This window comes from Salmo salar, chromosome 01 (assembly GCF_965601325.2).
Source record: "Salmo salar chromosome 01, fSalSal1, whole genome shotgun sequence".
Taxonomy (NCBI): domain Eukaryota; kingdom Metazoa; phylum Chordata; class Actinopteri; order Salmoniformes; family Salmonidae; genus Salmo; species Salmo salar.
Genome location: NC_138291.1, coordinates 83,322,722 through 83,345,452, shown reverse-complemented (window position 1 = coordinate 83,345,452; position 22,731 = coordinate 83,322,722). Strand labels below are relative to the sequence as shown.

At 43.9% G+C, this 22,731-nt stretch overlaps 1 protein-coding gene across 3 annotated transcripts in view; it reads right to left on the bottom strand.

Moving 5' to 3' along the window:
* Window positions 1-16,687: 16,687 nt before the first annotated feature.
* ankfn1a (ankyrin repeat and fibronectin type III domain containing 1a) overlaps window positions 16,688-22,731 on the bottom strand; it is a 234,714-nt gene continuing 228,670 nt past the window's right edge. For all 3 annotated transcript variants that reach the window (XM_045723336.2, XM_014212988.3, XM_045723338.2), the window contains one exon: window positions 16,688-22,013. In XM_045723336.2, the coding sequence (XP_045579292.1) occupies window positions 21,314-22,013 (700 nt within the window). In that variant the 3' untranslated portion in view covers window positions 16,688-21,313. The remainder of the gene's footprint in view (window positions 22,014-22,731) is intronic.

Sequence of the window (22,731 nt, the reverse complement as noted above, 5' to 3'; positions counted from 1 at the left end):
AGGCTCTCTAAGGTCAGGGCGTGACAGAAGCGTTACAGTTTGCACAATTTAAATTTTAAGATAATTTCAGATTGAGCCGATATAAGCAGAATTTACCGTGAATGTAGTCTCCGCCAATGCAGGAACATTGCCTTTACATTTCAATTGGGCCTTTGCACGATATGGATTGGATAGAGCCCAAAATAAATCATATATAGTCCATACACTGTATACCGTACACCAGGGGTGTCAAACTCATTCCATGCAGGGTCTAGTGTCCGCTGGTTTTTGGTTATCCATTTCATTTAAGACCTAGACAACCAGGTGAGGAGAATTCCTTACTAATCAGTTACCTAAATTCATCAATCAAGTGCAGGGGAGGAGTGAAAACTCACAGACACTCAACGCTCCGTGGAATGAGTTTGACACATGCTGTGCACTCTTAGAAAAAATGGTTCCAAAGGGGTTCTTTGTGGAGGCATAGGGTTCTGCCAATAACCGTTTTCATCTGAAGAACCCTTTTTGGACGATGAGGGTTCTTTGTAATCAAAGGGTTCTTTGGAAGGCAAGAATGGTACTAAACTCAGCAAAAAAAGAAATGTTCCTTTTTCAGGACCCTGTCTTTCAAAGATAATTCGTAAAAATCCAAATAACTTCACAGATCTTCATTGTAAAGGGTTTAAACACTGTTTCCCATGCTTGTTCAATGAACCATAAACAATGAATGAACATGCACCTGTGGAACGGTCGTTAAGACACTAACAGATTACTGACGGTAGGCAATTAAGGTCACAGTTATGAAAACTTAGGGCACTAAAGAGGCCTTTCTACTGACTCTGAAAAACACCAGGGTCCCTGCTCATCTGCGTGAACGTGCCTTTGGCATGCTGCTAAGAGGCATGAAGACTGCAGATGTGGCAAGAGCAATAAATTGCAATGTGCGCACTGTGAGACGCCTAAGACAGCGCTACAGGGAGACAGGACAGACAGCTGATTGTCCTCACAGTGGCAGACCACGTGTAACAACACCTGCACAGGATCGGTACATCCGAACATCATACCTGCGGGACAGGTACAGGATGACAACAACAACTGCCCGAGTTACACCAGGAATGCACAATCCCTCCATCAGTGCTCAGACTGTCTGCAATAGGCTGAGAGAGGCTGGACTGAGGGCTTGTAGGCCTGTTGTAAGGCAGGTCCTCACCAGACATCACCTGCAACAACGTCGCCTATGGGCACAAATCCACTGTCGCTGGACCAGACAGGACTGAAAAAAAGTGCTCTTCACTGACAAGTCACGGTTTTGTCTCACCAGGGGTGATGGTCGGATTTGTCTCACCAGGGGTGAGCCCGGATCTCAATCCCGTTGAGCACGTTTGGGACCTGTTGAATCGGAGGGTAAGGGCTAGGGCCATTCCCCCCAGAAATGTCCGGGAACTTGCAGGTGCCTTGGTGGAAGAGTGGGGTAATATCTCACAGCAAAAACTGCACTGCAGTACTTAATGCAGCTGGTGGCCACACCAGATACTGACTGTTACTTTTGATTTTGACCCCCACTTTGTTCAGGGACACATTATTCCATTTCTGTTAGTCACATGTCTGTGGAACTTGTTCAGATTATGTCTCAGTTGTTGAATCTTGTTATGTTCATACAAATATTTACACATGTTAAGTTTGCTGAAAATAAACGCAATTGACAGTGAGAGGACGTTTCTTTTTTTGCTGAGTTTACATATAACCCTTCAGAATCTGAATAATCAAATCAAAATAAAAGAATTTGTGCGAATACAACAGGTGTGGACCTTACAGTGAAATGCTTACTTATAAGCCCTTAACCAACAATGCAGTTTTAAGATAAATAAGTGTTTAGAAAAATTATAAATACTTAAGGAGCAAAAAAATAACAGTAGCGAGGCTATATACAGGGGGTACTGTTACAGAGTCAATGTGCGGGGACACAGATTAGTTAAGGTAATTGAGGTAATATGTACATGTAGGTAGAGGAAAAGTGACTATGCATGGTTAATAAACAGAGTAGCAGCAGCATAAAAATTGGGGGGTGGGGAGGACAATGCAAATAATCCGGGTAGCCATTTAATTAGCTGTTCGTGAGTCTTATGGCTTCGGGGTAGAAGCTGTTAAGAAGCTTTTTGGACCTAGACTTGGCGCTTTGGTACTACTTGCCGTGCGGTGGCAGAGAGAAAAGTCGATAACTAGGGTGGCTGGAGTCTTTGGCAATTTTTAGGGCCTTCCTCTGACTCCGCCTGGTATAGAGGTCCTGGGTGGCAGGAAGCTTGGCCCCAGTGATGTACTGGGCCGTACGCACTACCCTCTGTAGTGCCTTGCGGTTGGAGGCCAAGCAGTTGCCATACCAAGCGGTGATGCAACCAGTCAGGATCCCCTCGATGGTGCAGCTGTAGAACTTTTTGAGGATCTGAGGACCCATGCCAAATCTTTTCCGTCTTCTGAGGGGGAATAGGCTTTGTCGTGCCCTCTTCACGACTGCCTTGGTGTGTTTGGACCATGTTAGTTTGTTGGTGATGTGGACACCAAGGAACTTTAAGTTCTCAACCTGCTCCCTTTGTAGTCCGTAATAGTTTGCAAGCCCTGCCACATTCGACGAGTGTCAGAGCTATAAGGAAACTTGACCTATATTGGAATATTTGTACATCACAGGAGGCTGCTGAGCGGAGAACAGCTCATGATATCCGGAATGGAGTGAATGGAATGGCATTAAACACGTGGAAACCATGTATTTACCATTGCATTTATTCCGCTGCAGCCATTACCATGAGCCGTCCTCCCCAACTAAGCTGCCACCAACCTCCTGTGTTGTACATGTATGTATTTGTACATGTATCTGGTATTCCCTTAATCATTTTACACAGTACTGAAATAGTTGATATATTTGCCATGATTTCTTTCTTTCAAATTAGTATTTTTCTGTTATTGAGCAGAGAGTAGGAGAATAGAAGGGAGTCTGAGTGAACCAGCAGTGTACTGTATGGTACCTAGTGTTGATTTTTCTGTGTTACATTTCTAGTGTTGATATAAGAGTTGAATGTGATGTTAAATAATCCCAGTGTTGGTGTTAATAACCACATTTGAGTGTGATTATTTTTACTCTGTGTAGAGTAAACACTTGAAACCACGACCATATTATGTATTGATCAGACATTATTTCATAATTTGCAATAGGCCACCATAGCTAAAATATTGATAAACATGAACACTCATGAGAAATAAAGGCGAGAAATAATGGTGAGACATCGTTTGACAGAAAACAAATATTACAGCCATAAACCTAATATAGGCACCCGGCCACCCGGCCAGTGTGCAGGACCCCATTGATTCGTACGGTACTCTATTTGATATCTGCTATATTTGGTTGTGCACTTTTTGGTGAAACTTTTCATTGTTTGTATTTGGAATGTGTGTGCCTGAAATGCTATGACTTACAGTATGTTGTGTCTGTCTTTACATCATATTCCCCCTTCTTTGCCTTGGGAAAGCTGTATCACAGAAATTGTTTTGTATTGTTTTTGTATTTTGTATCACAGCATTCCTGCTGAGGTGGTTGCCTGGGAAGCTGCGCAGATAGAGTAGATGTTGAATTGACTAAAATGTTGATCATTACAGCTTGATGATAGTGAAAAGACAAAAGGAGATAGAAAATAATAGTTAAATAATAATAAACCCCCCTAACCATCATGATTAGCCCCAATGACACAAGCTACATCAACTGTACGACAACAACCCACACAATGGAATAGTAAAATATGATTTCCAGGGGTAAATTACAAATACTATACACACCGCAACTCCTTTTGTGGACAACATTCCTTTGTGTCAGCTGTGTGCTGGCAGTTCTCCGACTTAATGTAGCGAGCTTAAGGATGAAAGAACGAAAAACATATAGTGACTGTCAGGTTTGTTACAGAAAGTATACCGTTCACAAGTCAAAGCAGCCACAGTTATAATTGCATTATCTAACGTTAGCACCCCCGATCCAAATACTAGATTACGTTACCGCCTGCACTTGCAAGATCCACTGATCCACTGTTAATGATGATACAGCATCCGTCTTCAGGATTAGCTTCGTGGCAAGACCCATCGAATGTTCTCCCCAATTAATAAAGCAACTTTGCTTGAAATGTGCACTGCACACGCATGACATGATCGTAATTTTCGGTGCAGCCTGTTCACCCGAAATAAAAAATTATTGAATAAAAAAAAAGCAGCCACTGCTGTCGAATGTCTTCATTCTTCGGAAAATAGTGTAATAATAAATTAACAGTATGGCATCCAGGCACAACACAGTGGGCTTTTTCGGCATGCTAGTAAGCTAGCTAAAAGTCACAACACAGTGGGCTTTTTTCGGCATGCTAGTAAGCTAGCTAAAAGTCACAACACAGTGGGCTTTCTTCGGCATGCTAGTAAGCTAGCTAAAAGTCACAACACAGTGGGCTTTTTTCGGCATGCTAGTAAGCTAGCTAAAAGTCACAACACAGATGAAAAGGGGTTAGTTATCGTTCTGCCATGTTCTGCTTGAGCTATCTTACGGTTTGTAAACATGCTTAGCCCCCTCCTGTACTCCCTGTTCACCCACGACTGTATGACCGCACACGACTCCAACACCAGCATTATGTTTTCCGACGACACGACAGTTGTAGGCATGATCACCAATGACGAATGAGACAGCCTATAGGGAGGAGGTTAGAGAGCTGGCAGTGTGGTGCAGGACAAAAACCTCTCCCTCAATGTCAACAAGACAAAGGAGCTGATGGTGGACTACAGGAAGTGGAGAGCTGAATACACCCCCATTCACATCAACGGGGTGGTAGTGGTGAAGGTCGAGAGCTCTAAGTTCCTTGGTGTCCACATCACTAAGGACCTATCATGGTCCAAACACACCAACACAGTTGTGAAGAGGGCACAACAACGCCTCTTCCCCCTCAGGAGGCTGAAAAGATTTGGCATGGGCCCTCAGTTCTACAGCTGCACCATTGCGAGCGTCTTGACCGGCTGCATCACCGCTTGGTATGACAACTGCTCGGCATCCGATCGCAAGGCGCTACAGAGGGTAATGCGTATGGCCCAGTACATCACTGGGCCAAGCTCCCTGTCATTCAGGACCTCTGTACCAGGCTGTGTCAGAGGAAGGCCTTAAAATTGTCAAAGACTCCAGCCAGCCAAGTCACAGTCTGTTCTCTCTGCTACCGCAAGGCGGTTGTACCGGAGCACCAAGTCTAGGACCAAAAGGCTCCCGGACATCTTCTACTCCAAAGCCGTAAGACTGCTAAACAGTAAATTAAAAGGCTACCCAAACGTTCTGCTTTTTACCCCCTACCTACATGTACTTCAATGTACTTCAATCAATCAATCACCTAACCAAACCTACATGTACATATTACCTCAATCAATCACCCCAACTGCTCCTTGTATATAGCCTGCATATAGCCTGCATATAGCCTGTATATAGCCTGTATATAGCCTCGTTACTATTTCATTGTGTTATTCTATTGTGTAACTATTTCCTTTTTATCCATTTGTAAAATGTCTTACTTTTGAACTGCAGTGTTGGTTAAGGGCTCGTCAGTGAGCATTTCACGGTAAACTCTACATTTGTTGTATTCGGTCCATGTAACAAATACAATTTGATTTCATTGCACTGGTATGCAAAGATAAATACGATTTTTCTAAAGTAATCCAATCTGTTAGTAGTTGGATTTATCGCACCTGTTACTGAGATGTTTGTTCCAGTTTAAATGATTTAGGTAGTCCCACTAATCAATCTGCCCTACCCTGGCAGTCATTCTGAATGCAGGTTGAGGTGATTAAAAGTTCCAATTGTTGGATATCCTCACTAGTGTTGTCAATTTAGCGACTTTGTCGCTTTCGAGGACCACAGCTGTGCTGCAGCAAGGCAAATTGGTGCTGTGACAAAAATGTCATAAAATCGCATACACAGATTTACTGATGTTATTGCAGGTGCAGCGAAATGCTTATGTTTCTAGCTCCAACAGTGCAGTACTAATACCTAGCAAAACAGAAACAATACAAACATCATCCAAAAAGTTAAAATATACTGCTCAAAAAAATAAAGGGAACACTTAAACAACACAATGTAACTCCAAGTCAATCACACTTCTGTGAAATCAAACTGTCCACTTAGGAAGCAACACTGATTGACAATAAATTCCACATGTTGTTGTGCAAATGGAATAGACAACAGGTGGAAATTATAGGCAATTAGCAAGACACCCCTAATAAAGGAGTGGTTCTGCAGGTGGGGACCACAGACCACTTCTCAGTTCCTATGATTCCTGGCTGATGTTTTGGTCACTTTTGAATGCTGGCGGTGCTTTCATTCTAGTGGTAACATGAGACGGATTCTACAACCCACACAAGTGGCTCAGGTAGTGCAGCTCATCCAGGATGGCACATCAATGCGGGCTGTGGCAAGAAGGTTTGCTGTGTCTGTCAGCGTAGTGTCCAGAGCATGGAGGCGCTACCAGGAGACAGGCCAGTACATCAGGAGACGTGGAGGAGGCCGTAGGAGGGAAACAACCCAGCAGCAGGTCCGCTACCTCCGCCTTTGTGCAAGGAGGAGTAGGAGGAGCACTGCCAGAGCCCTGCAAAATGACCTCCAGCAGGCCACAAATGTGCATGTGTCTGCTCAAACGGTCACAAACAGACTCCATGAGGGTGGTATGAGGGCCCGACGTCCACAGGTGGGGGTTGTGCTTACAGCCCAACACCGTGCAGGACATTTGGAATTTGCCAGAGAACACCTAGATTGGCAAATTCGCCACTGGCGCCCTGTGCTCTTCACAGATGAAAGCAGGTTCACACTGGGCACATGTGACAGACGTGACAGAGTCTGGAGACGCCGTGGAGAGCGTTCTGCTGCCAGCAACATCCTCCAGCATGACCGGTTTGGCGGTGGGTCAGTCATGGTGTGGGGTGGCATTTCTTTGGGGGGCCGCACAGCCCTCCATGTGCTCTCAGAGGTAGCCTGACTGCCATTAGGTACCGAGATGAGATCCTCAGACCCCTTGTGAGACCATATGCTGGTGCGGTTGGCCCTGGGTTCCTCCTAATGCAAGACAATGCTAGACCTCATGTGGCTGGAGTGTGTCAGCAGTTCCTGCAAGAGGAAGGCATTGATGCTATGGACTGGCCCACCCGTTCCCCAGACCTGAATCCAATTGAGCACATCTGGGACATCATGTCTCACTCCATCCACCAACGCCACATTGCACCACAGACTGTCCAGGAGTTGGCGGATGCTTTAGTCCAGGTCTGGGAGGAGATCCCTCAGGAGACCATCCGCCACCTCATCAGGAGCATGCCCAGGCATTGTAGGGAGGTCATACAGGCACGTGGAGGCCACACACACTACTGAGCCTCATTTTGACTTGTTTTAAGGACATTACATCAAAGTTGGATCAGCCTGTAGTGTGGTTTTCCACTTTCATTTTGAGTGTGACTCCAAATCCAGACCTCCATGGGTTGATAAATTAGATTTCCATTGATTATTTTTGTGTGATTTTGTTGTCAGCACATTCAACTATGTAAAGAAAAAAGTAGTTAATAAGATTATTTCATTCATTCAGATCTAGGATGTGTTATTTTAGTGTTCCCTTTATTTTTTTGAGCAGTGTACATTTCTTAAGAAATTAAGAAATGTCGGAATGAGTCCAATAGCAACACATATAGCACTGTAACAGTAATCTAAATGCAATCTTTACGTATCTATACCGGATGAATTACTAGGATATACTAGGAATTATAAACTGGGTGATTCGAGCCTTGAATGCTGATTGGCTGACAGCCTTGGTACATCGGACCGTATTCCACGTGTATGACAAAACATTAATTTCTACTGCTCTAATTAGGTTGGTAACCAGTTTATAATAGCAATAAGGCACCTCGGGTGTTTGTATTCCACAGCCCCTCGGGCCTTATTGCTTAATTATACTGTATGTTCAGCAGTAGATATGTTAGAGTGAGCTACAGTATGTGTGCATGTGTCTGCGCCTCACACAGGAAGCGGCGCAGGTCCTAATCCAGGCACTTGTCATCTCCCGTCTGGATTACTGCAACTCGCTGTTGGCGGGGCTCCCTGCCTGCGCCATTAAACCCCTACAACTCATCCAGAACGCCGCAGCCCGTCTGGTGTTCAACCTTCCCAAGTTTTCTCACGTCACCCCGCTCCTCCGCACACTCCACTGGCTTCCAGTTGAAGCTCGCATCTGCTACAAGACCATGGTGCTTGCCTACGGAGCTGTGAGGGGAACGGCACCTCCGTACCTTCAGGCTCTGATCAGTCCCTACACCCAAAGAAGGTGTTCATTGACAATTTGAATTGAGAACCACTCAAAAAATGTGTGTTCCGCTTTGTGAAGGGTGGTGATTCTATGTGGAACCACAATGACTCAATAACCCTTCGAGCTCTTCAGTGGTTCTTTACAGTTGGCAAAAAGGGTTCTTTGCTCTTTTGGTTATAACTAAAATGTGGGAGGCAGCTCATTGGAATATTTTGGGGTGTGGTTTGCTCACAGCTCTTTTTTTGCAACCTTGAGTGAGAGTGCTATTCCAGTTTATCTAATATGTTGTGGTACGCTATTACAGGTTATAAATCAGTCAGATTTTGTCAATTGTTCTCAATTGACACAGGGCCACATGTGAGTCTTTACAAAACACCATCACTGGTCATAGTCATATATTGTTTAACAGAGTTTCCCAAACTGGGTGCACATTTCGTTTTTTTGCCCTAGCATTACACAGCTGATTCAAATAATTAAAGTTTGATGATGAGCTGGTTATTTCAATCAGCAAAAACCAAAACATCCACCCAGGAGAGGCCCTAGGACCAAGTTTGGAACCCTGATATATAACCTGTAATAGCATACCACAACATATTAATTAAACTGGAATAGCACTCTCACTCAAGGTTGCAAAAAAAGAGCTGTGAGCAAACCACACCCCAAAATATTCCAATGAGCTGCCTCCCACATTTTAGTTATAACCAAAAGAGCAAAGAACCCTTTTTGCCAACTGTAAAGAACCACTGAAGAGCTCGAAGGGTTATTGAGTCATTGTGGTTCCACATAGAATCACCACCCTTCACAAAGCGGAACACACATTTATTTGTGTATATATACTTTTTTTAAATGTAATCTTTATCTTCTAGGCAAGTCAGTAAAGAACAAAGTCTTATTTACAATGACGGCCTACCCCGGATGATGCTGGGCCAATCGTGCGAGGCTCTATGGGACTCCCAATCACGGCAGGGTGTGATACAGCCTGGAATCAAACCAGGGTCTATAGTGACACCTCTAGCACTGAGATGCTGTGCCTTAGACCGCTGAGCCACTCGGAAAGCAGTTTCACTTTCTGTAAATGCTGTGGGCTCAGGGATTGTTTGAAGGCTACCAAGATCAAGGCCAATCACTACTGAATAGAAAGCACACAGCACAGGCTTAGGGCTGTAAGACTGAGAGAAGGATACATAATGAATGTTCTCATGTCTTCAGATTAACTAATGTATCTGCTGCTATTTTAATTATGTTTTAATTCAATATCCTGGGGATTAATGCCAAGATGATCAAAGAATCGCAAATAAATAAAGAAGCTATAGGTTGTCATGACGTTGGCCTCTTTGAGTACAAGGAGGACAGTTGACCCCCTCCCCCCCTTTTGCACCATCCCCCAACCTACCTTCCCCCACCCAGTCCCTGTGTGAAGGAGTGGTAAAATTCCAGGAGAGTCTCTGGCCACATGGCCCATAGAGAGACACAGGAAATTCTTCCAACTCACAGAATTGGGGAGCCAAGCGACATTTGTGTTCTGGAGAAGGTATGGAAGATTGGTGAAGAATCCAGCTACGAACTGGTCCGCTTGGTACAATTTTGTGATACTCAGAAGAGACAATATAGCCATATTACCATAAAACTGTTTATATAATAGCCTCAGCTTGAGACTTGCATCATAATGGTTGTATAAAATGTATTAATAAGGATAAAGCTATTTGTAATACATTGAGATGCTATGTACTGATGTTAATGTGATAGAATTGGATTTCTGTACCAAGCTTCACTCAGCCATCGGCACGCCCCCAAGGGACACAGACAGGACCAGGCATCATTTGACAAGCCTGTTCAAGGGTCACTATAAAACTATACCCTGAGCTACATTTCTCCAGACCAGGCCTCCACTCCATTAGTGAGTTGGCCAGTAGGTTTTACAATCCAATTCCTCTACTGAAAGTGAACTACACCACGTGGTTAACTTTTAGACTATCGAGACCGACAGAATAAGAACAAGTCTTTGATATTAATTATTAGTCTGCAGCTTAGTAAATTATATCATCGAATGCGAAGACCAACGAAACATCCATTCTATGACGACATTAATGAATGTCGCTTTGAAAGATCCATTCTAACCGAGAGAGAGAGAGAGAGAGAGAGAGAGAGAGAGAGAGAGAGAGAGAACTCTCCATCAGAACGACGCTCCAACAAGGATCCCGACGACACACTGAGCGTAAATATATATTGATTGCAATTGTTCCCGAATGAGTGAGCCTTCAATTGTCAATTGTTAATATTAATGAACTCTGTGTAACTTCTCAGCTGACCGTTTATGACCCATTATCTAACAGACCAGCCATGCCTGTTAGCCATTAGGGCACATTACTATACCAATCCTTTGTGACGATAATTACTGTTTGTATGTTTTCTGTTAATTACTTAGTGTAGTAAATAAATGATTTTAAGATAATTGATGTATGGATGATTTTAGTAAAGACTGGGTTCGTGCAGATACAATAATTTACGACGTTTGGAATGAGACTGAACACGAGGTAAAATACACCATTTAAACCAGAAGATAATCGGCCTATATTATAATATAGGAAAGTTATATTAGGAAAATTATAACTTTGTAATCTGTAAACATTTTCCTTGGTGCCCCGATCTCCTAGTTAATTACAATTAAACCATTAATCAGTTTAATCGCGTGATAATAATTACAGGGAGTTAATTGATAAACATGTCTTCAGTTTAATGGTACCCCAAAGACACGACAAGGTACATTTAAAAAATGGCTCAAAGAAAATAATATTTACACCAATTGACAAAAAAACAATTATTTAATCCACACCAAAACAACCTTTACTGCTCAAAATACCTACACGATCAAAAGTATGTGAACACTGCTCGTCTAACATCCAATTACAAAATAACTAATATAGAGTTGCTCCCCCTTTGCTGCTATAACAGCCTCTACTCTTCTGGGAAGACTTTCCACTAGATGTTGGAACATTGCTGCGGGGACTTGCTTCCATTCAACTACAAGACCTAGACCAAGACCTGATGTTGGGCGATTATGCCTGGCTCGTAGTCGGCGTTCCAATTTATCCCAAAGGTGTTTGATGAAGTTGAGGTCAGGGCTCTTTGCAGCCCAGTCAAGTTCTTCCCCCCTGATCTCGACAAACCATTTCTGTATGGACCTCACTTTGTGCACGGGGGCATTGTCATGCTGAAACAGGAATGGGCCTTCCCCAAACGGTTGCCACAAAATTGGAAGCACAGAATCATCTAGAATTCCCCTTCACTGGAACTAAGGGGTCTAGCCCAAACCATGAAAAACAGCCCCAGACCATTATTCCTCCTCTACCAAACTTTACAGTTGGCACTATGCATTGGGGCAGGTAGCGTTCTCCTGGAATCCGCCAAACCTAGATACTTCCGTCGGACTGCCAGATGGTGAAGCGTGATTCATCACTCAAGAGAACGCGTTTCCACTGCTCCAGAGTCCAATGGTGGCGAGCCTTACACCACTCCAGTCGACGCTTGGCATTGCGCATGGTGATATTATATGTGTGCGGCTGCTAGGCCATGGGAACCCATTTCATGAAGCTCCCGATGAACAGTTCTTGTGCTGACCTTGCTTCCAGAGGTAGTTTGGATCTCGGTAGTGAGTGCTGCAACAGAGGACAGACAATTTTTACACGCTAATCGCTTCAGCACTCGTTGGTGCCGTTCTGTGAGCTTGTGTGGCCTACCACTTTGTGGCTGAGCCATTGTTGCTCCTACATAAATTATAAATTAACAAAAATTAAAAAACGGTTTTCGCTTTGTCATTATGGGGTAGTTTGTGTAGATTAATGGGGATTTTTTTTATTTAATCAATTTTATACCAAGACTGTAATGTAACAAAATGTGGAAATTGTCAAGGGGTCTGAATACTTTCCGAATGCACTGTATAGTGTACAAATCAAATCAAATTTCATTTGTCACATACACATGGTTAGCAGATGTTAACGCGAGTGTAGAGAAATGCTTGTGCTTCTAGTTCCGACCATGCAGTAATATCTAACAAGTAATCTAACCTAACAATTTCACAACAAGTACCTTATACACACAAGTGTAAAGGAATGAATAAGAATATGTACATAAAAATATATGAATGAGCGATGGCCGAACGGCATAGGCAAGATGCAGTAGATGGTATAGAGTACAGGATATACATATGAGATGAGTAATGTAGGGTATGTAAACATTATATAAAGTGGCATTGTTTAAAGTGGCCAGTGATACGCTTATTACATCCATTTTTTCATTATTAAAGTGGCTAGAGATGAGTCAGTATGTTGGCAGCAGCAACTCAATGTTAGTGTTGGCTGTTTAACAGTCTGATGGCCTTGAGATAGAAGCTGTTTTTCAGTCTCTCGGTCCCCGCTTTGATGCACCTGTACTGACCTCGCCTTCTGGATGATAGCGTGGTGAACAGGCAGTGGCTCGGGTGGTTGTTGTCCTTGATGATCTTTTTGGCCTTCCTGTGACATCGGGTGGTGTAGGTGTCCTGGAGGGAAGGTAGTTTGCCCCCGGTGATGCGTTGTGCAGACCTCACTACCCTCTGGAGAGCCTTACGGTTGTGGGCGGAGCAGTTGCCGTACCAGGCGGTGATACAGCCCGGCAGGATGCTCTCGATTGTGCATCTGTAAAAGTTTGTGGGTGTTTTTGGTGACAAGCCGAATTTCTTCAGCCTCCTGAGGTTGAAGAAGCCCTCTGCGCCTTCTTCACCACGCTGTCTGTGTGGGTGGACCATTTCAGTTTGTCCGTGATGTGTACGCCGAGGAACTTAAAACTTTCCACCTTCTCCACTACTGTCCCGTCGATGTGGATAGGGGGCTGCTCCCTCTGCTGTTTCCTGAAGTCCACGATCATCTCCTTTGTTTTGTTGACATTGAGTGTGAGGTTATTTTCCTGACACCACACTCCAAGGGCCCTCACCTCCTCCCTGTAGGCTGTCTCGTCATTGTTGGTAATCAAGCCTACCACTGTAGTGTCATCTGCAAACTTGATGATTGAGTTGGAGGCGTGCATGGTCACGCAGACATGGGTGAACAGGTAGTACAGGAGAGGGCTGAGAACGCACCCTTGTGTGGACCCAGTGTTGAGGATCAGCGGGGTGGAGATGTTGTTACCTACCCTCACCACCTGGGGGCGGCCCGTCAGGAAGTCCATGACCCAGTTGCACAGGGCGGGGTCGAGACCCAGGGTCTTGAGCTTAATGAAGAGTTTGGAGGGTACTATGGTGTTAAATGCAGAGCTGTAGTCGATGAACAGCAATCTTACATAGGTATTCCTCTTGTCCAGATGGATTAGGGCAGTGTGCAGTGTGATTGCTATTGTGTCGTCTGTGGACCTATTGGGGCGATAAGCAAATTGGAGTGGGTCTAGGGTGTCAGGTAGGGTGGAGGTGATATGGTCCTTGACTAGTCTCTCAAAGTACTGCATGATGACAGAAGTTAGTGCTACGGGACAATAGTCGTTTAGCTCAGTTACCTTCGCTTTCTTGGGAACAGGAACTATGGTGGCCCTCTTGAAGCATGTGGGAACAGCAGACTGGGATAAGGTATTGATTGAATATGTCCGTAAACACATCAGCAAGCTGGTCTGTGCATGCTCTGAGGACGCGTCTGGGGGTGCCGTCTGGGCCGGCAGCTTTGCGAGGGTTAACACGTTTAAATGTTTTACTCAAGTTGGCTGCAGTGAAGGAGAGCCCGCAGGTTTTGGTAGCGGGCCATGCCAGTGGCACTGTATTGTCCTCAAAGCGAGCAAAGAAGTTGTTTAGTTTGTCTGGGAGCAAGACATCGTGGTCCATGACGGGGCTGGTTTTCCTTTTGTAGTCCGTGATTGACTGTAGACCCTGCCACATACCTCGTGTCTGAGCCGTTGAATTGCGACTCTACTTTGTCTCTATACTGACGCTTAGCTTGATTGATTGCCTTGCAGAGGGAATAGCCACACTGTTTGTATTCGGTCATGTTTCCGGTCACCTTGCCCTGTTAAAAACAGTGATTCGTGCTTTCAGTTTTGCGCGAATGCTGCCGTCAATCCATGGTTTCTGGTTGGGGAATGTTTTAATGGACGCTGTGGATACAACATCACCGATGCACTTGCTAATAAACTCGCTCACAGAATCAGCGTATTCATCAATGTTATTGTCCGACGCTATGCAGAACATATCCCAGTCCACGTGATCGAAGCAATCTCGAAGCGTGGAATCCGATTGGTCGGACCAGCGTTGAACAGACCTGAGCACGGGCACTTCCTGTTTTAGTTTCTGTCTATAGGCTGGGAGCAACAAAATGGAGTCGTGTTCAGATTTTCCGAAAGGAGGGCGGGGGAGGGCTTTTTATGCGTCGCGGAAGTTAGAATAACAATGATCCAGGGTTTTGCCAGCCCGGGTTTTGCATCACACTCAATTAACATAAATGAACACTGAAGAAAATTTAAACGTAAAGTGTTGGTCCCGTGTTTCATGAGCTGAAATAAAAAATCCCAGACATTTTCCATACGCTCCAGAAGCTTATTTCTCTCAGATGTTGTTTACATCCCTGTTAGTGAGTATTTCTCCTTTGCCAAGATAATCCAACCACTTGACAAGTGTACCATATCACAAAGCATGATCGTATATTAAACAGCATGATCATTACACAGGTGCACCTTGTGCTCGGGACAATAAAATGCCACTCTAAATTGTGAAGTTTTGTCACACAACACAATGCCACAGATGTCTCAAGTTTTGAGGGAGCATGCAATTGGCATGCTGACTCCAGGAATGTCCACTAGAGCGGTTGCCAGAGAATTGAATGTTAATTTCTCTACCTTAAGCCGGTGGGGTTATGGTATGGGCAGGCATAAGCTATGTACAACAAACACATTTGCATTTAATCAATAGTAATTTGAATGCAGAGAGATACCGTGACGAGATCGTGATGCCAATTATCGTGCCATTCATTCGCTGCCATTACCTCATGTTTCAGCATGATTATGCATGGCCCTATGTTGCGAAGATCTGTACACAATTCCTGGAAGATGAAAATGTCCCAGCTCTTCCATGGCCTGCATACTCACCAGAAATGTCACTCATTGAGCAGGTTTGGAATGCCCTGGATCGACGTGTACAACAAGCGTGTTCCAGTTCCCGCCAATATCCAACAACTTCGCATAGCCATTGAAGAGGAGTGGGATAACATTCCACAGGCCACAATCAACAGCCTGATCAACTCTATGCGAAGGATATGTGTCACACTGCATGAGGCAAATGGTGGTCACACAAGATACCGACTGGTTTTCTGATCCACGCCCCTACCTTTTTTTAAGGTACCTGTGACCAACTGATACATATCTGTATTCCCAGTCATGTGAAATCCATAGATTAAGGCCTAATGAATTTATTTAAATTGACTGATTTCCTTATGTGAACTGTAATTTAGTAAAATCTTTGAAATTGTTACATGTTGCGTTCATATTTTTGTCCAATATACTATAGTTCTACTTGTGGCTTTTTGAATCTAAGATGGATAAAGACAGAACAGCAAACCATACATCTCTTACCCCCAAATGAACTATCTGTGCTGCTGTTTTAATTGTTTTAAGTCAATCTCCTGGGGATTAATGCAAAAATGATTGAATAATCCCAATGCTGTATGAAGTCATTTCTCTCTTCTCTCTCACTCTTTCTCCCTCTCTCCCCACATGGTCATTAGCAGCAGACAATACCTGTCAATAATACATCTGCATCCATTATCTTGCTCTACATCTCTCCACCCCACCCCTTTCCTTTCTCTCAACCCCCCCATCTCTCTATCCACCCCCCTCTCCTCTCCTCTACCTCTCTCCATCTCTCTATCCACCCCCCTCTCTCCATCTCTATCTTTGTCATCACAAAATGTTGCAGATCAGGACCGCACACAGCGCCTTGGTGTGGTTGCCATGGATACCCGTTGCCATGCCTTCAGACCAATGTTGATACCTGGAGGCCTTTGAGATGTTGCATTACTCCATTGTACTCTATCACCGTGGGCACAGGACACTGACAACCATTAAAAACTATCAGCTGGAACAGCTCCAAGATGTATTCAACTGAGAAATAAGTGAGTTGGAGGAGAGGAGAGTAGGGGGGAGAAGTTGAGAGAACTCCACTAACACACAGTACTCTCTCTTGAGCTGCTACTGGATAGATAGATCCATTCTGGCTTTCTACAGACTGATAAAGTACTATTACCCACTAGAGTAAAGTAGAATCATCAATAAAGGATGGTATACTGTACAGTATGTTGTCTGCACTCCTTGAAGTGACTTCACTAGTCAGTGCAGTGAGAGAAGAGTGACATACAGAGGCAGTGTTGTACACAACATCCACAAGGGAAAGGTTTATTATTTAAACTGGTCAAACAAATCCATCTGCCACCATAAGGTAGGCCTGCCCTAGACAGAGATAGCATTGCAACAAGCCAGGAAGAAAATAATCAAACCATTACAGGAACTTTGTTGATTTTAGGACTTCTTCACCCCAACCGCAAACATATTAGCCTTATTTTCATTTAACAAACTATGATAGTTCATACATTTTATCAGGAAATGCAAAAACATACAGATATGACGACCCCTCTTGATTTTGGCCCACTCACTATGTGTATATGGTATAAAGGCATTGACACTGATCTGATGATGACTAGTCACTTGTTAGACCACAAACTAATAGCCTAATGACTGATAGAAAAAGGTGGAAGTGGGGAGACATAGATAGCAAAATAAATAGGACAATAAAATAGTAATATTCAATATTTCATAGCGACAAATTATGCTTTTACTCCTGAGGAAATATACATTAACTGGTAGATTTGGTAGTAGGCCTACACCCAAACCCAAAGCCCAAAACTTAAAACAATAGCATTAGTGCATTTGGTCATTTGGAGGTGGTTTAAAGACGACATGACTGTAAATAAAAGTGAGGGTCTGCATTCCAAATAGCACCCTATTCCCTATAGTGCACTCCTTTTGACCAAAGCCCTATAGTCCCTAAAGGGAATAGGGTGCCATTTGGGACACATACATTATCTATTAACCACCTGTGTAGCCTAATAATGCATTATAGTGCCTTCTATAACACTCGTAGAGCATTATAAGACTAGTTATAAGCATTACTTACAGCTCATATCTACTTATAACAACTACTGTAATTATTAGTCCATTAACTATGAATGGATACATACTGTGAAACACACGTGTTATAATCCCCTATGACACTTGCTATTCGTAGGCGATCAGTACTCATTTACAACAGCCTGTAAATGCAAAGGTGGCTTATACACTGTCAAGTGAGAACACAATAATTACTAGCCTAGCTACATATTTTCCTAATGATAAAAACATTGTTGCAAATATATACTGTATAGTGGAAAACCAACCGGCCTGTTGATGCAACAATAAACTTCAACAAGTCATATTAATGTTCCAATAATGCAACAATTTGTTTTACAATAGTTACCGATAAAGCTGCCCTCGATCAGTACATCAAATTTAAATGAGGTTTCATAATCACCTGCAATGTTAAAATAGTGAAAAGCTAGCTCAAGGTATCCCTGTTACCTGTGCAACGTGGCTTTGATAAAACCATTAAGGTATTGTTTGGGAATTAGCTTGATGTATCATAGAAATCAAATGAAAAAACAAGACGTGTTGAAAGTGCAATTTAGTCCGATATAGTCCATGATGTGTTAAACCTCATATGAGCACAATCATTAGCTGGTCCTGGAAATGTTACTTTAATAACATGATTCTACTACTCTGTATGCATCTCTACCAGAGAATATAATACTCTAGAGAGTAATATAGAGTAATACTACTATAGAGGGTATAATACTCTGTACCAGAGAACATAGGATAAGAACACAAAGCTACAGTGTTCATAATTCAACTTAGTTTAAAACAACCCTTAAAGTGTCATAGAAACATAACTTCAAATCACTTTCTGGCTAAACAGAAGAACATGGCTACTAAAGTCCAGGGTGCAAAGTGCAGACTGTTTTTGTGTAACTCAAGTCCCTAACCTCTAACCCCACCAACCATGACCGCTAACCTCTAACCCTTGACCTTCTCAAGCCAAACCAAGGGGGGCACAAATTCAAACTGGACATAAGCTAGAGTCCACACAAAACAAGTCCATGCCAACAAATAATACATAATTTGACTCAAGTACAATACGAATGGTAGGCATTCAATGCTGAATAGCAAGTTAGGATTTTTTTTTTTAAAGAGAGTAGAAAAATACTTATAGGATATAGGCGCTATGATATTGGAATTCACTGCAGCTTGCTGTGGAATGTTTAGTACTCTCGTTATCATCAGTATTCTTAACGATGGGCTCGTCAGAACTAGGCGCGGGGGCAACTAGTGTAAATCAACAGTAAACTTTCGGATTCAAAACTGTTTACTTCTTACTGTATACTACGCAGATATTGAAGGCTGGTCTTCAGATGATGTTCTTAGTTCGGAAAAAGTGGGAAAAGTTACTGTTTTAGTGTATGAAGAACATTACTGTCATTCTGAATGATACTCTGGTTGACTTTTTGTTATAACAGATCCACAAAAGAACCAAATAGAATCAAGCAGCTTAGCATGATGATAATGAAACAGAATTAATTACTGCAGAAAACCAACTTTAAACCATGACAATACATTCACTGTGAGTGGGGAAATGCCTATAAACCCATGCTGAGAAACCTAGAGAAACATAAGGCTTGTATCATGTGTCCAAACTTCTAATAAACTCAGCAAAAAAAGAAACGTCCCTTTTTCAGGACCCTCTCTTTCAAAGATAATCCGTAAAAATCAAAATAACTTCACAGATCTTCATTGTAAAGGGTTTAAACACTGTTTCACATGGTTGTTCAATGAACCATAAAGAATGAATGAACATGCACCTGTGGAACGGACGTTAAGACACTAACAGCTTACAGACGATAGGCAATTAAGGTCACAGTTATGAAAACTTAGGACACTAAAGAGCCCTTTCTACTGACTCTGAAAAACACCAAAAGAAAGATGCCCAGGGTCCCTGCTCATCTGTGTGAACGTGCCTTAGGCATGCTGCAAGGAGGAATGAGGACTGCAGATGTGGCCAGGGCAATAAATTACAATGTCTGTACTGTGAGACGCCCAAGACGGTGCTACAGGGAGACAGGACGGACAGCTGATCGTCCTCGCAGTGGCAGACCACGTGTAACAACACCTGCACAGGATTGGTACATCTGAACATCACACCTGCGAGACAGGCACTGGATGGCAACAACAACTGCCCGAGTCACACCAGGAACACAAAATCCCTCCATTAGTGCTCAGACTGTCCGCAATAGGCTGAGAGAGGCTGGACTGAGGGCATGTAGGCCTGTTGTAAGGCAGATCCTCACCAGACATCACCGGCAACAACGAGGTGGAGGGTCCATCACGGTCTGGGGTGGTGTGTCACAGCATCATCGGACTGAGCTTGTTGTCATTGCAGGCAATCTCAACGCTGTGCGTTACAGGGAAGACCTCCTCCTCCCTCATGTGGTACCCTTCCTGCAGGCTCATCCTGACATGACCCTCCAGCATGACAATGCCACCAGCTATACTGCTCGATCTGTGTGTGATTTCCTGCAAGACAGGAATGTCAGTGTTCTGCCATGACCAGCGAAGAGCCCGGATCTCAATCCCATTGAGCACGTCTGGGACCTGTTGGATCGGAGGGTGAGAGCTAGGGCCATTCCCCCAGAAATATCCGGGAACTTGCAGGTGCCGTGGTGGAAGAGTGGGGTAACACCTCACAGCAAGAACTGGCAAATCTGGTGCAGTCCATGAGGAGGAGATGCACTGCAGTATTTAATGCAGCAGGTGGCCATACCAGATACTGACTGTTACTTTTGATTTATTTTGATACCCCCCTTTGTTCAGGGACACAATATTCCATTTCTGTTAGTCACATGTTTGTGGAACTTGTTCAGTTTATGTCTCAGTTGTTGAATCTTGTTATGTTCATACAAATATTTACACATGTTAAGTTTGCTGAAAATAAACGCAGTTGACAGTGAGAGGACGTTTCTTTTTTTGCAGAGTTTATCTAAGGTGTCAATGTATAATGAATACTCATCAATTGAAATAGCAACTTCGAGCCATTGTCGGTCATCAACACACTTTCAAGTGCAGAGGTATAGGTAAAGCAGTGCTTAAATTCATCGTCGCTGTCGGATGAAAACCTTGTAACACAATTTTTGACAATTTTCATGTTTTATATGTGCTGAAAGCAGTAACTTCCTTTCATGACTCTAGGACAAAGAAAATGTATTCAAAATACTTCTGAAGTTTCATAATTGTATGTTCGTTATTTGGAAAATACATTATATTTTTTTTTTTCTGTTTTGGAGTTGACGTTTAGATCCGACAGCGACGTCATGTTGCATTAATTATAGGTCATAACAGTTGGAGCCTTGGCTTGGTTCTGAGTTAACAGTTCATACAGTCGGCCAGCAACCTGAGTCTCTAGTACATTCTACAGAGAGAGCAAGGTTTGTCTAGTCTGTGAGCTACACACGTGCATGAGCTCAGAGAGAAACATGCACTAGCTCAGAGTCAGTTCAGCATGCCTGTCCACAGTCATTTGAAGAATAGATAGAAAGAGAAAGGGATAAAAGAAAGATATAGACCCACACAACAACACACACAGAGACAAACAGACAGGAAAAGGGGCATCATTATCAGTTTGGACACAGGGATGAGGGATATGTACTGTATGCAACGCGCCAAAACAACATTACTCCATCCAACTGTCAACAATTAGCCTATGTCCAATCGTTCAAAATCTTGTTACTCAGTCCCGTCCACTCCTAGATCATGTTGCTGAGCTATTGTCCAATCCTGGAGGTTGTTACTGAACCACTGTCAAATGCTGAACATGGCCAATCCTAGAGCACATTACTGAGCATTGTCTAATCCTAGAGCTTGCTGCTGAGGATCTCTGACACCTGTGCGTTTGTTTGGTCGTCTGAGTCCAGATCCTGGGCTCTCGCTCCTTCATACCCCTCCTCTCCTGACCCCTCTGCCAAAACCATTGTCACCCCTGCCCCTCTCTCCATCCCTCTCTCCTCCTCTCCACAGCCCCTGTTGTCAGGCAACGTTTCCTTACACGGTTCCACAAAGATAGTCCTGATGTGGGGCCTGGGCTCCCTCTGTCCCCCCCTCCGGCCCTCCAGGACACAGGAAGCATGACTAGCATATATCTCCCCCTGAGGGGATGGGAGATTCAGGGGCAGGGTGGGCAGGTCTGGGTCCCTCTGCCTGGTATAGACCCCCTCGGACAGGGACCCTGTGTGGCTGTCGCTGTGGCCCCTGAGCCACCGCTGGGGCCCGCTGAAGTAACCCGCCTGGGCCCCAGTGGCCCCGTGGCTCCGGGACAGCAGCTTCCGCTTGGTTGGGGGGTTGGCAAGGGGCCGCAATGGGGTGAAGGAATGCTTGTCCTGGGTCGTCTTGGAGAGGGAGAGACCCTCCAGGGTTTTGGAACAGGATAGGGTGGTCTCAGGGAAGATGGGGGCAGGTGAGAGGGGTGGGTCAGGGGAGAGGATTGTGCCTGGGGAGAGGGGTAAGGCGGGGGAGAGAGGGAAGAGAGCGAGGTCTTTGGGCTGGCAGATGCTGTACCTGGAAAATAAAAATAAGATTTGTTAGGTTCTATTCAAGGCTGTCAAAAAGCGAGGGGGAGAGGGGAAGAGGAGGAAAGGTGATAGTAGAGGAAAGGAGAGAGAAGGAAAAGGACAAATCTTTGGAGAATGAGGTGGTCGGGAAATGTGGGGCTGGGGGAGAGTGAAAGGACAAGTGGACTGGACAGGACAAGAGTGGCAGCTCTATATCTACCTAAGCTTGTGTATCTGCAGTACGTTAGGGTCAGGGTTAGAGGTCGTTCTCATTCCTGAGCTTGTATCTGCAGTACGTCAGGGTCAAGGTTAGGGTCAGGGTTAGAGGTCGTTCTCATACCTGAGCTTGTATCTGCAGTACGTCAGGGTCAAGGTTAGGGTCAGGGTTAGAGGTCGTTTTCGTACCTGAGCTTGTATCTGCAGTACGTCAGGGTCAAGGTTAGGGTCAGGGTTAGAGGTAGTTTTCGTACCTGAGCTTGTGTATTTGCAGTATGTCAAGGTTAGGGTTAGAGGCAATGTTCCCAGAATAAATATTAGCCCGCGCAGAGAAGCTTCACTCATCTTTCTAGAGTTTTCCCCTTTAGTTAACACTATCAATGTTTTGATCTACTGTGGGAATTGTGCTTGAATCAACGCAATATTAGCCACTTTTGTAACATACCGAAACAAAATGTACTACGCAAAATAATGCAAAAATAACTGTGCAAGAGATTTTCTTGTAGGCA